General features: G+C 34.4%; 1 protein-coding gene across 1 annotated transcript in view; it reads right to left on the bottom strand.

Annotated features, from left to right (window-relative positions):
- The window catches only part of ADAM32 (ADAM metallopeptidase domain 32), a gene marked incomplete at its 5' end in the record, with an annotated part of 153,579 nt that extends 138,870 nt beyond the window's left edge, over positions 1-14,709 (bottom strand). The window contains 2 exons of the mRNA XM_007178426.2: positions 1,905-1,966; positions 14,632-14,709. Of these exons, the coding sequence (XP_007178488.2) occupies positions 1,905-1,966; positions 14,632-14,709 (140 nt within the window). The remainder of the gene's footprint in view (positions 1-1,904; positions 1,967-14,631) is intronic.
- Positions 14,710-15,154: the final 445 nt, after the last annotated feature.

The following is a 15,154-nucleotide window of genomic DNA, read 5'->3' as shown; positions in this document are numbered from 1 at the left end:
CCCTTCGTTAAATTTGTTCCCAGGTATTTTTTTCTTTTTGATGCAATTGTAAATGGGATTGTTTTCTTGATTTCTTTTTCTGATATTTCATTATTAGTGTATAGAAATGCAACAGATTTCTGTATATTAATTTTGTATCCTGAAGCTTTACTAAATTCATTTATTAGTTCCAATAGCTTTTTGGTGGAGTCTGTAGGGTTTTCTATGTTATCCTGCCATCTGTAAATAGTGACCATTTTAGTTCTCCCCTTCCAGTGTGGACGCATATTATTTCTTTTTAATTGCTATGGTTAGGACTTCCAATACTGTGTTGAATAAAAGTGGTGAGAGGGGGCATCCTTGTCTTATTCCTGGTCTTAGAGGAAAAGCTTTCAGCTTTTCATCATTGAGTATGATGTTAGCTGTGGGTTTGTCATAAATGGCCTTTAATATATAAGTGAAGGGGATTAAGAGGTATGAACTACCAGTTATAAAATAAGTAAGTCATAGGGATGCAATGTACAACACAGGGAATACAGTCAATATAATGTAATTATATGGTTTGTAATGTATAAAAATATAGAATCACTATATTGTACACCTGAAAATAATATGATATTGTAAGACAACTATACTTCAGTCAATCAATCAAACTGTCACTGGACATTTCTCCTGGATATCCCCTGAGGCAGACGTGCTCTTCTCTTTCACTGCCCCACCAAATCTGTGCTACCACTATGTCCAATCTGTTATCTAATCTTTTTTTCTGCCACCTCAGTTATGTCTTAAAAAAAAAAAAAAAGAAATCCTACATGGTCATAATTATACTTCTCATTATTTCCCATATAACTTTCTTGCAATAGCTTCCTATGACTTCCTATAGTCATGGTGTCCTAATTATTATACAGGTAATTTCCAAAAACAGAGTATATACATGCTCTATCCGTCTCCCAAGCTCCAGTCCCTCTATTTCTTACTATTGCTTATAGTTTCAATAAGATACTCAAATACAATATGAGTTCTCTCTTTCCCTCTTATGCACTTGGAAAGTTCTTTGAGTTGTCATTTACTATTCTTCCCTTCTGTCTAAAGGAGTAGGTTAACACTTCTTTTACTCAATGCCATTCTTTGGCATCTAACAACAGTACCAATCACTTGTTTATACTTCTCTCTTTAAGAAACTTCCTCTCAGCCAAAATACTTTGTTTTTTCTTCCTTAAAAAGCATTCATATTCTTCTTTCTTTTTTTCTCTGCCGAACATTTCTGAAAAAGTCATTTTCACTTAATACTTTCAGTTTCTCACAATTCACCTCTCCTTAATACCATGTAGTCTAGTTCTACACCCAAAATTTAACTGAAATCTACTTCTTGAAAGTTACAAATTGCTTCCAAGCCAGCCTTTCTCAACTGGGTTTCCAAGAGAGAATTAAACCCTACAGAAAGTTATTTAAAATATGTTCACAATTCTCTTAGACATGGTATGTAGCTGGTACTATTTTCCATAAATTATTCACCAGTTTCCAGAACACTGTATGATCTAATTTCTATATTAAATCCCTTATTTCATTTTCCTGGTGGTGAGCCTGCCTCCCTGATCAAACCCTAACTGATACAGTTACAGACTTACTTCTTTCTTATCACATCCTGCCCTGATTATATAGGTCCTGCTGGTTCTGCCAACTTCAGATCATATAGATTAATCTTCAGGAGACAAGTCCCTATTTTTCCTGTTCCTAACCCCCCTATTCACAAAAGACTATGAGGCATTAAGACCAAAAAATTAATTCACAGGAGAGCATCTGTTCATCTGAGACAACTAAAATTTTTAATAACAAGTACATTATTTTTAATACTCTATTTTTATTATAAGTAAATAAATTCATATAAATCAATTTAAATCTAAAAGTAAAGAATAAAAAATTACCTTTGCTTAAGGTGCACGGTATACGGTTTCTCATCTATTGGAATAATATAGGATACCTGTTCCTAGAGAATCCAGAACAACTGAGAGTGAAGATAAATGTAACAGAAGAAGGGAATCAACAATTTTACATTGACTAATCCCTCCGTATAATGCTTAAAATGCCTCAGACTATGTGTGATTTAAAATCTGCAATAATATATCAAAAATTGTAATAGTTATTTATTATAGTATCCATTCTTACTATATCCACAAAAACAAGCCCGATCTGAGCAGTTGCATAGCACTAGAAATCTACATGTGACTGAATTTTAAACTCTTCTAAAAGGAGAGGCGATGTGCCACGCTGTAGTGCCTACTCAGGTAGCATCACTGGGGTAATAAGGTACTCTACATCAGGGAAGCTTAACTTAATCCATTAGGCACAAAAATTATTTAGTGTAACCATTTTCCTGAAATGTATGGCCTGCTTCCCATATTTTTAAACAGAAGACCCTTGAACAAAATTTGGCATAGTTTTTTTTACTCCATCCCAGTTATTCTCAAGTTAAAACATGGATGGCAATGAGTTGCAATATCAGTTGGTCAGCGAACCTAAGTGATGAGATTTTATCTTGCAAAAGAGAACATGTGAAAAGCCAGAGTGAGAACATCATTAAAAAGAAAACTTAGTTAAAGCATATAAAAACCAAGAAGACACAAATACCACAACACCAAAAAAGATAAGCCTTTACGGATCTGTGAAAATAAGAAGCAACCAGGAGACGATACAAATCAAAAAATAATAAGGCAAGTCGTTAAAAGGTCTAGTAAATGATCAAAAATGAAACAGGAAGGTTAACATCACTGGTGTTATTAAGTCAAGTGGATACCATGTACCTGCTGCTATGATGTGATGAGAAGAGCACTTTACCTCTACGGTAATCTTCCCTAAAACTCATAACCTCAGTCTAATCATGATAAAACATCAGAGAAATCCAAATTGAGGGACGTTCTACAAAATATCTGACCAATATTCTTTAAAAATGACAAGGTCATGAAACAGAAAAACAGAGCAAAGGAGACTGGGGAGACATAAAAACTAACAGCAATGTAGTATCCTGAATTAGATCCTGGAACAGGAAAAGAACATTAGTGGAAAAACTGGTGAAATGCAAATAAATCCTATAATTTGTTAATAGTAAGGTATCAATATTAATTTCTTATTTTTGATAAATGTATCAACATGATTATATAAGATGTTAACTTTAGGGGAAACTGAGTGAACATATATGGGAATTCAAGGTAGCATCTTTGCAAATTCTTCATAAATCTAAAATCATTCCAAAATTTTTAAAGTTTTTTTTAAGTAAAACCAGAAATAAATTGAAGAAAGAAGCAAAACAGGTATATGTCAGATATAAGGCAGAAATATCAAACATAGGATACTGATACTGAAGCAGCAACATGTCCTAGCTGTAAAATTTACATGAGTGAAAAAAAATTCCCCTTAGAGATCTGAATGTAATAACTGAACAGAGATGCTGGAGAATTTTTATCTCTTTCTAAAGTGGACCTGATGCACAAGTCCCCCAAAGCAGTTCTTGGATGAATATTTTTCTCAAAATGAAAACATAATAATTATTAAGATGTTAGTATAGCAGATATACTCCCTCTAACTATACCATGAGAGGTAGCATGACATGCATTCTCTCTGCAGATTATGTACAGAAAATTAGCTAGATCTTTAAAGAATGTAGAGGGGTTGATCAATGGAGGCCATAAGAGAATTTATTGAATAATACCAGCAAATATGTGTTTTAATTTTTTTTTTTAAAGGATTTTCTTATTTATTTATTTATTTATTTATTTATTTATTTTTGGCTGTGTTGGGTCTTCGGTTCGTGCGAGGGCTTTCTCCAGTTGCGGCAAGCGGGGGCCACTCTTCATCGCGGTGCGGGGACCGCTCTTCATCGCGGTGCGCGGACCTTTCTCTATCGCGGCCCCTCCCGTCGCGGGGCACAGGCTCCAGACGCGCAGGCTCAGCAATTGTGGCTCATGGGCCCAGCTGCTCCGTGGCATGTGGGATCTTCCCAGACCAGGGCTCGAACCCGTGTCCCCTGCATTAGCAGGCAGATTCTCAACCACTGCGCCACCAGGGAAGCCCTTTAATTTTTAATAACAGGCTTTCAATGATTAAGAAATTCAATCCCTTCTGGAACGTTTATTTGTAAAGTGTTACAATAATTTCAACACTTTCAGAAAACACTTTTCCTGTTCACTCACTCATATGGTTCCAAAATCACTCATCTTCAATGGAACAGGATACAAAGTCCAGAGATAAACCCACACACCTGGAGTCACCTAATCTATGACAAAGTGGACAATGGAGAAAAGACAGTCTCTTCAATAAGTGGTGCTGGGAAAACTGGACAGCTACATGTAAAAGAATGAAATTAGGACATTCTCTAGCACCATACACAAAAATAAAATCAAAATGGATTAAAGACCTAAATGTAAGACCGGACACTATATAACTCTTAGAGGAAAAGAGAGGCAGAACACTCTTTGACATAAATCGCAGCAATATCTTTTTGATCCACCTCCTAGAGTAATGAAAATAAAAACAAAAAAAACCTAAATGGGACCTAATTAAACTTAAGAGCTTTTGCACAGCAAAGGAAACCATAAATGAAACAAAAAGACAGCCCACAGAATGGGAGAAAATATTTGCAAACAAAGCAACTGACAAGGGATTAATTGCCAAAATATACGAACAGCTCATGCAGCTTTATATCAAAACAACAAACGACCCAATCAAAAAATGGGTGGAAGATCTAAATAGACCTTTCTCCAAAGAATATATACAGATGGCAAAGAGGCACATGAAAAGATGCTCAACAACACTAATTATTAGAGAAATGCAAATCAAAACTACAATGAGGTATCACCTCACACCAGTCAGAATGGCCACCATCAAAAAATCTACAAACAATAAATGCTGGAGAGGGTACGGAGAAAAGGGAACCCTCCTACACTGTTGGTGGGAATGTAAATTGGTACAGCCACTATGGAGAACAGTATGGAGGTTCCTTAAAAAACTAAAAATAGAGCTACCATATGACCCAGCAATCCCAGTCCTGGGCATTTATCCAGAGAAAACCATAATTCAAAAAGATACATGCACCCCAATGTTAATTGCAGCCCTATTTACAATAGCCAGGACATGGAAGCAACCTAAATATCCATCAATGGATGAATGGATAAAGATGTGGTACATATATACAATGGAATATTACTCAGCCATAAAAAAGAATGAAATAATGCCATTTGCAATGACATGGATGGACCTAGAGATTGTCATTCTGAGTGAAGTAAATCAGACAGAGAAAGACAAATACCATATGATATTGCTTATATGTGGAATCTAAAAAAATGGTACAAATGAACTTATTTACCAAACAGAGAGTCACAAATATAGAAGACAAACTTATGGTTACCAAGGAGGAAGAGGGTGATAAATTGGGAGCTTGGGATTGACATATACAAACTACTATATATAAAATAGATAACTAATAAGAACCTACTGTATAGCACAGGGAACGTTACTCAATACTCTGTAATGACCTATATGGGAAAAGAATCTAAAAAAGAGAGGATATATGTATAACTGATTCACTTTGCTGTACAGCAGAAAATAACACATTTTAAATCAACTATACTCCAATAAAAATTAATTTTCAATAAAAAATCATAGGATTCCAGGAAAAAAAAATCACTCATTTTCACAAAATATATTTTAGTAAAGGTCTGGAAACCCTGTAGACCTTTAAGCATTGGGGGCCTCAGAGAAGTAGATTTATGTGAATTTACAGTGACCTACATTGAGAATTTGTCTTTCTGTTTAATAAAAACTACGGACTAGTCAATTAGTGTCAGGTTTCCTAGAAGCAGGGTCTGAAATGAGGATACTTTTGTCAGTGCTTTATTTAGGGAGCACTCTCTGGAGGAACCTGCAAGGAAGTAAGAGAAGCAAAATAGAGAGGAAGATAAAGCTAAAGAAGATATGATTTCAGGTAAATTCTAGCCTTAGCCTGATACTTTGGGGGAACTCTAGAGTAAATATTGTGCCTCATGCAAGAGGGAAGAGATATGGGAATATGTGTATATGTATAACTGATTCACTCTGTTATAAAGCAGAAACTAACACACCATTGTAAAGCAATTATACTCCAATAAAAAAAAAAAATTGTGCCTCAGAGTCTTTCCCACCTGAGACAATGGAGCTGGGCTTTTAGACCCATGTAACAATTAGGCACTGGCTGAAGGGTTACCCTGGGGGATGGGGTCGAGTAACTCCCAGACAGCTCAATAACTGAAAGGCAATTCTCCAGAGAAGGTTACTAACTCTTGCAGTAGTATCTCAAGAGCCAGGGAACAAATGACCCAAACTGAAATTATAAAGGGATTCTGGCCAGGGACTGGGGGTTGAAAATTATAGCTGAAAAGTTCCCAAACCTGAAAAAGAAACAGAAATTCGGGTGCAGGAAGCACAGAGGACCCCAAACAAGATGAACCCAAAGAGACTACATCAAGACATATATGATAATTAAAATGGCAAAAGGTTAAGATAAAAGGAGAATTTGAAAGGCAGCAAGAGAAAGATAATTGGGAGATTGGGATTGATATATATACACTAATATGTATAAAATACATAACTAATAAAAAAAGAGAGAGAGAAAGGTAGAATCATACACAAGGGAACTCCCATAAGGCTATCAGCTGATTATTCTGTGGAAACCTTGTGGGCCAAAAGGGAGTGACATGATATATTCAAAGTCCTGAAAAGGAAAACCTGCAAACTAGGATACTCTACGGAGCAAAATTATCATTTAGAATTGAAGGAGAGATAAGGAACTTCTTAGACAAGCAAAAATTAAAAGAGCTCATCAATATTAAACATACCATAAGAGAAATGTTAAAGGGTCTTCTCTAAGGGAAAAAGAAAGGCTATAATAAGAAGTAAGAATCTACAGGAAAGGAAAAATCCCACTAGTAAAGGCAAATATACAGTAAAGGCTGAGGATCAACAACTTAAATAAACTAGCATGAAGATTGAAAGACAAAAAACTGTAAAATCAAACATAACTACAATAATCAGTAATGGATAAACATGAAGATGTAAAATATGACAACAATAATAAAAAATGTGGGGGAGGGGAGTAAAAAAATGTAGCTCTTTAAGAATGTGTTTGAACTTAAAGGACTATCTGTTTAAAAAAAGTAGATAGAGTTATAGGTCAACATATATGAACCCCATGGTCACAACAAATCAAAAACCTACAATAGATACACAAAAACTACAGCAAAAGGAACACAAACATAACACTAAGGAAAATCATGAAACCACAAGGGAAGAAACAAAAAAAGAAGAAATACAGAGAACAACTACAAAAACAACCAGAAAACAAGTAACAAAAGGGCAATAAGTACATATCTACCAATAATTACTTTAAATGGCAATGGATTAAATGGTCCAACCAAAAGACATAAGGTGGCTAACTATATTAAAAAAACAAGACCCATCTATATGCTGCTTACAAGAGAACTGCTTCAGAGCTAAAGACACACACAGACTGAAAGTGAAGGGATGGAAATAGATATTTCATGCACATAGTGACAACAAGAAAGTGGGGGTAGCAATTCTTGTATCAGACAAAATAGACTTTTAAAAAAAGTCTGAAACAAAAGACAAAGAAGGGCATTATATAATGACAAAGGGATCAATACAAGAAGAGGATATTACACTGATTAACATATATGCACCTAATACCTGTATTGGGTGCATGTTTTTATATAAATTTTATATATTTTATTATTTTATATTTATATAAATATACAAAGCAAACATTAACAGACATAAAGGGAGAAATTAACAACAATATAATAATAGTAGGGGACTTTAACACCTCACTTACATCAATGAACAGATCATCCAGACAGAAAAAATAAGGGATCAGTGGCCTTAAATGGCATAATAACCAGTTGGACTTAATAGATATCTACAGGACATTCTATCCAAAATCATCAGAATACACATTCTTTTCAAGCACAGATGGAATGTTCTCCAGGACAGATCACACACTAGGCCATAAAACAAATTTCAACAATTTAAGGATAAAAATTATATCAAGCATTTTTTCTGACCACAACGTTATGAAATTGGAAATCAATTACAGGAAGAAAAATGAGAAAAGCACAAACGCATGGAGACTAAATATGCTACTAAAAAACCAATGGGTCAATGAAAAAAATCAAAGAGAAATCAGAAAATACCTCAATACAAATGAAAGTAAAAACACAACTTTCCAAAATCTATGGGATGTGGCAAAAGCAGTTCTAAAAATGAAGTTTATAGAAATACAGGCTGACCTCAAAAAATATGAAAAACAAACAACCTAACCTACCATCTAAAGGAATTAGAAAAAGAAGGACAAATAAAGACCAAAGTTAGCAGAAGGAATGAAATAATAAAGATCATAGAGGGAATAAATAGAGATTTTTAAAAAATGAAAGGATCAAGGAACCAAGAGCTGGTGTTTGTAAAGATAAAAAATTGATGAACTTTTAGCCAGGCTCATCAAGAAAACAAGAGGAGACCCAAATAAACAAAATCAGGCATGAAAGAGGTGAAATAACAACCAATATCACAGAGATACAAAAAATCATGAGAGAGAGAATACTACAGTTATATGCCAACAAACTCAACAACCTAGAAGAAATGGACAAATTTCTAGAAACATACAAGCTTCCGAGATTGAGTCAGGAAGAAATAGACAATGTGAACAGACAGATCACTATTGGTGAAATTCGATTTGTAATTTTAAAAAACTTTCAGCAAGCAAAACTCCAGGACCAGATGGCTTCACAGGGGAATTCTACCACACATACAGAGAGGAGTTAATACCTATCCTTCTCAAACTATTCCAAAAAATTGGAAAGGATGGAACACTCACGAATTAATTCTACAAGAGCATCATCACCCTGATACCAAAACCAAAGACACTACAAAAAAGAAAATTACACCCCAATACCGCTGATGAATATAGATGCAAAAATCCTCAACAAAATACAAACAAACCAAACACAATATACAGAAAGGATCAAACACCATGATCAAGTAAGATTTAGTCCAGGAATGCAAGGATGGTTCAATATTTGAAAATCAATCCATCTGATACACCACATTAACAAAAGGAACCATAAAAATCACATATTCACCTCAATTAATGCATAAAATTCATCTGACAAAATTCAACATCTACTCATGATAAAAACTCTCAGCAAAGTTGACATAGAGAGAACATATCTCAACATAATAAAGGCCATTTCTGACAAACCCACATCTTACATCTACTCAATGGTGAAAAGCAGAAAGCCTTTCCTCTAAAATCAGGAACTGGACAAGAATGCCCACTCTCACCACTCCTATTCAACATAGTATTGGAAGTCCTAGCCACAACAGTCAGACAAGACAAAGAAATAAAAGGCATCCAGATTGGAAGGGAAGAAGTAAAACTGTCACTATTTGCAGATGATATGATACTATATAAAGAAAACCTTTAAGTCTCCACCAAAAAACTATTAGAACTAATAAATGAATTCAGTAAAGTTGCAGGACACAAAATTAACATACAGAAATCTATTGCTTTTCTACACACTAATAATAAACTATCATAAAGAGAAAGCAAGAAAACAATTGTGTTTAAAATTGCATCACAAAGAATAAAATACCTAAGAATAAATGTAACCAAAGAGGTGAAAATACTCTGAAAATTATAAAAGATTGTTGAAGGAAACTGAAGACGATATGAAGAAATGGAAAGTTATCCTGTGTTCTTGGATTAGAAGAATTAATACTGTTAAAATATCCATACTACTCAAACTAATCCAGAGATTTAATGCAATCCCTATCAAAATACCCATGACATTTTTCACAGAACTAGAACAAATAATCTTAAAATTTATATGGAACCACAAAAGACACCGAATAGCCAAAGCAATCTTGAGAAAGACGAACAGAGCGGAAAGTATCATGCTCCCTGACTTCAAGCTGTACTGCAAAGCTACATTAATCAAAACAGCATGGTACTGGCACAAAAACAGACACATAGATCAATGCGTGAGAGCAGCCCAGAAATAAACCCATGAACTTACAGTTAATTACAACAAAGGGGGCAAGAAACAATGGAGAAAAGACAGTCTCTTCAATAAGTGGTGTTGGGAAAACTGGACAGCTACATGCAAAAGAATGAAATTAGAATATTTCCTTACACCATATAGAAAAGTAAACTCAAAATGGATTAAAGACCTCAATGTAAGACCGGAAACCATAAAACTTTTAGAAGACAACATAGGCAGAACACTCTTTGACATAAATTATAGCAATATTTTTCAAATCTGTCTCCTAAGGCAAAAGAAACAAAAGCAAAAATAAACAAATGGACCCTCATTAAACTTAAAAGCTTTTGCACAGCAATGGAAACCATTAACAAAATGAAAAAACAACTAGTAAATGGGAGAAAATATTTGCAAATGATACATGTGACAAGGGATTAATATCCAACATATATAAACAGCTCATACAACTCAATAGCAAAAAAACCCAAACAACCCAATCAAAAAACAGGCAGAAGACCTGAACAGACATTTTCCAAAAATGGCCTACAGATGGCCAATAGGCACATGAAAAAATGTTCAACATCACTAATCATCAGAAAAATGCAACTCAAAACCACAATGAGATATCATTGTTATACACTCAATGTTACAGACATTCGTTTTATTTTTTATATTCCACATATAAGTGATAACACAGAGAATTTGTCTTTACCTTACTGACTTATTTCTCTAAGCATAATACCATCTAAGTCCATCTGCTTTGTTGCAAATGTCAGAACTTCATTCTTTTTTATGGTTGAATAATATTCCATTGTTTGTATATGTATGTGTGTATGTATGTATCTTTATCCCTTCATCTGTTGATGGACACTTAGGTTGCTTCCATATCTTGGCTATTGTAAATAATGCTGCTAAGAATATTGGGGTGCATGTAACTTTTCGAATTAGTGTTTTCAGGGTTTTTTTTGGATATGTATACAGAAGTGGAATTGCTTAATTATATGGTAGTTCTATTTTCAGTTTTTCTGAGGAATCTCCAACTGTATTCCATGGTGACTGTACCATGTATACAAACAGAAACAGACTCACAGATCTAGAGAACAAATTAGTGGTTACCAGTGGGGAGAAGGAAGTGGGGAGGGGCAGGATAAGGGTATGGAATTAAAAAGTACAAATTACTATGCATAAAATAAGTAAGCAACAAGGTTATATTGTACAACACAGGGATATGTGGCCATTATTTTGTAATAACTTTAAATGGAGTATAATCTATAAAAATATTGAATCACTATGTTGTACACCTGAAACTAATACATGATAAATCAACTATACTGCAATTTAAAAATCAGTCAATCAATCAATCAGGAGATGTAAGGTACACATAGGGAATATAGTCAATAATACTGTAACAAACAAAAATGAGATATCACCTCACTCTTGTCAGAATGGCTATCATCAAAAAGTCTGCAAATAACAAATGTTGGCAAGGATGTGGAGAAAAGGGAATACTTGTATACTGTTGGTGGGAATGTAAATTGGTGCAGACACTCTGGAACACAGTTGGAGGTTCCTCAGAAAACTAAAAATAGAACTACTGTATGATCCAGCAGTTCCATTTCAGGTATATATCTGGGAAAAACAAAACACTAATTTGAAAGGATACATGCACCCCAATGTTCATAGCAGCACCATTTACAATAGCCAAGACGTGGAAGCAACCCAAGTGCCCATCAACAGATGACTGGATTAAGAAGATGTAGTATATATATATATATATATATATATGTATGTATATATATATATATATATATACAATGGAATATAACTCAGCCATAAAAAAGAATGAAATTCTGCCATTTGCAGCCATAAGGATGAACCTAGAGAATATTATGCTTATGAAATAAGTCAGAGAGAGACAAATACTTATGATATCACTTATATGTGGAATCTAAAAAATACAAATGAATGTATATGCAAAACAGAAATAGACTCACAGATATAGAAAACAAACTTGTGGTTACCTAGGGGAGAGGGAAACAGGTAGGGACAAATTAGGGATATGGGATTAACAGATACAAACTCCTATGTATAAAATAGATAAGCAACAGGACATACTGTACAGCATAGGAAATTATAGCCATTATCATGTAATAACCTATAATGGAGGACAATCTGTAAAAATACTGAATCACTATGCTGTACATCTGAAACTAATACAATATTGTAAAACAACTATACTTCAGTAAATAAATACATACATATATACCAGGATGAATAAATTTTAAAAAATAATTATAAGTGTATAACAACTTTGTAGGGTGACAGATGGTAACCGGACTTATTGTGGTAATCTGAAAATACTGGTAAAAAAATATTGAATCACTGCATAGTACACCTGAAACTAATATAATATTATATACTAATTATAGCCCAATAAATATGTTAAAAATAATAATAGGGGGGACTTCCCTGGTGGCACAGTGGTTGAGAATCCGCCTGCCAATGCAGGGGACACGGGTTCGAGCCCTGGTCCGGGAGGATCCCACATGCCGCGGAGCAACTAAGCCCGTGTGCCACAACTACTGAGCCTGTGCTCTAGAGCCTGCAGCCACAACCACTGAAGCCCACACGCTTAGAGCCCGTGCTCCGCAACAGGAGAAGCCACCGCCATGAGAAGCCCGCGCACCGCAACGAAGAGTGGCCCCCGCTCGCCACAACTAGAGAAAGCCCACGTGCAGCAATGAAGACCCAACACAGCCAAAAATAAATAAATAAAATAAAATAAATAAATTTATTTTTTAAAAAATTTAAAAATAAATAATAGGTTAAAAAATTAAAATGGGCAAATAATTTAATACACATTTCACCAAAAAGGTATTTAGATAGCTAGTAGGTCATGAAAGATGCTCTACAGCATTTTTCATTAGAGAAATGCAAATATAAGCTACAATGAGATATCAGTACACACCCGTTAGAATAAATTTAATCAAAACAGACAACATCAGGTGTTGACAAGTATGTGGAAAAACTGAATCATCATATATTGCTGATGGGAAATGTAAACTAATAAGTCACTATGGAAAATAGTCTGGCAGTTTATTACTATGATAAGTATAAACCTACCATATGACACAGTAATTTCACTTCTAAGAATCTACCCAGGGGCTTCCCTGGTGGCGCAGTGGTTGAGAATCTGCCTGCTAATGCAGGGGACACGGGTTCGAGCCCTGGTCTGGGAAGATCCCACATGCCACGGAGCAGCTGGGCCCGTGAGCCACAACTACTGAGCCTGCGCGTCTGGAGCCTGTGCCCCGCAACGGGAGGGGCCGCGATAGTGAAAGGCCCGCGCACCGCGATGAAGAGCGGTCCCCGCACCGCGATGAAGAGTGGCCCCCACTTGCCGTAACCAGAGAAAGCCCTCGCACGAACCGAAGACCCAACACAGCCAAAAATAAATAAATAAATAAATAAAGTAGCTATAAAAAAAAAAAAAAAAAAAAAATTTAAAAAAAAGAATCTACCCAAGAGAAAGAAAACTATATGTCCATACATAAATATTCATAGCAGAATGACTCAAAATAGTCAATATCTGAAAACAATCTTGAATTTAACTGGTAAATGGATAAACAAAATGTGTTATCCACATCTATTAAGAAATAAAAAATTTATGAAATATTGATAAATGTTGCAAAATGGATAGATAATCTTAAGTGAAAGAAGCTCAATGCAAAGTCCTACATAGCACATATTTCATTTTTATGAAACGTCTAGAAAATGCAAAATTATAGAAACACAAAACAGATCATCAGTTGCCAAGGGCTGGGGATGGAAGCAGAGAAAAACTGCACATAGGCAGGAAGGAACTTCAGGCAATCAAAATGTTCTAAAACTGGATTGTGCTATTGTTTACATAATTCTATTCATGTACTAATGATCATTGAGTTGTACACTTACAATGGGTGAATTCTGTGGTGTATACATTATACTTCATTAAAACTGGTAAAAATAAAGTGTTATCAAAAGATTGGCCACTTATAAGCAAGGCTTGCTTTTTTGTATTTCTTTTTTTATCTCCTAAGGCTCTTAGCATGTAGTTATGCACACAAGTCCAGAGAAATATCTGTTAAATAAATCAATGAATAAGATGAAATATTGCCCTTTCTAACAAAAATAATAGAAAAAAGCGTTTATACTCTCTGAAAACTGGTAGGTACAAGGGTAGAGATTAAGGAAGCAGGTTTTAGTTAAAACAGATTCTCCTTAACCATTTTAGAGAAAATTATTCTCTTCATTTGAATCATCTAGATACCATTCAGATAAGACCCTAATTCTTTTACATTATATTCTCTCTTTGAACTTTAAAAAATGGTTTTACCATGAGGAAATGACAAACGTTAGACAAATTAGAACATTCTAATTTATATGTTTGCTTTTACCATCAAAACTTTAAATTCCTTATCAGTAGTAATATTGGTTAGTTATATTCATACTATAATGGAATTGATGTATTTCACTGCTATGTAATAAAAATAAGAAATTTCATATAACAACATTATGGAAAATCTCTTACATTTTCTACTTTTGAATTATCACTTGTATTTGCTTGGATTTTCTCTGGAAATATAATTTGTAGAAATGAATTTTGAAAACCTGAAGAAAGAAAAAAAACAGTTAATAACTGTGTTTTAAACTTGACTAAACATTTGTTCAGGTTCTTTTATAAGACTTGCTTATGCAAATATGAGTCATCACTGTGTACTCCTATAAAAATCTTGAGAACACTTTGTTTAAAAACAGATAAGATAGCTATGAAAGACTAAAAGGGGGCACGGAGAGGTATTCAACTTATACAAAATTTGCTGTTCCTGAAGAAAAGTGAAGAAATGAATTAAAAAATAATCAAATATATACTTGAAGAAGACTTTCCTGAAATAAAAGATTTGAAACAATAGAAAGTACACTGCATTTCAGGAATAACTGATAACAATTAATTAAAACTGAGACATATTCTACTAAAGTTATTGGATGTCTAAGGTAAAGAAAGAATCCTATGGGCATATGAGCAAAAAGGAAAAGAGAAAATCATATTGGGC

The sequence above is a fragment of the Balaenoptera acutorostrata genome, chromosome 21, assembly GCF_949987535.1.
Source record: "Balaenoptera acutorostrata chromosome 21, mBalAcu1.1, whole genome shotgun sequence".
Taxonomy (NCBI): Eukaryota; Metazoa; Chordata; class Mammalia; order Artiodactyla; family Balaenopteridae; genus Balaenoptera; species Balaenoptera acutorostrata.
The sequence above is the reverse complement of the archived record's forward strand: the minus strand, read 5'-3'. Positions and strand labels throughout refer to the sequence as shown.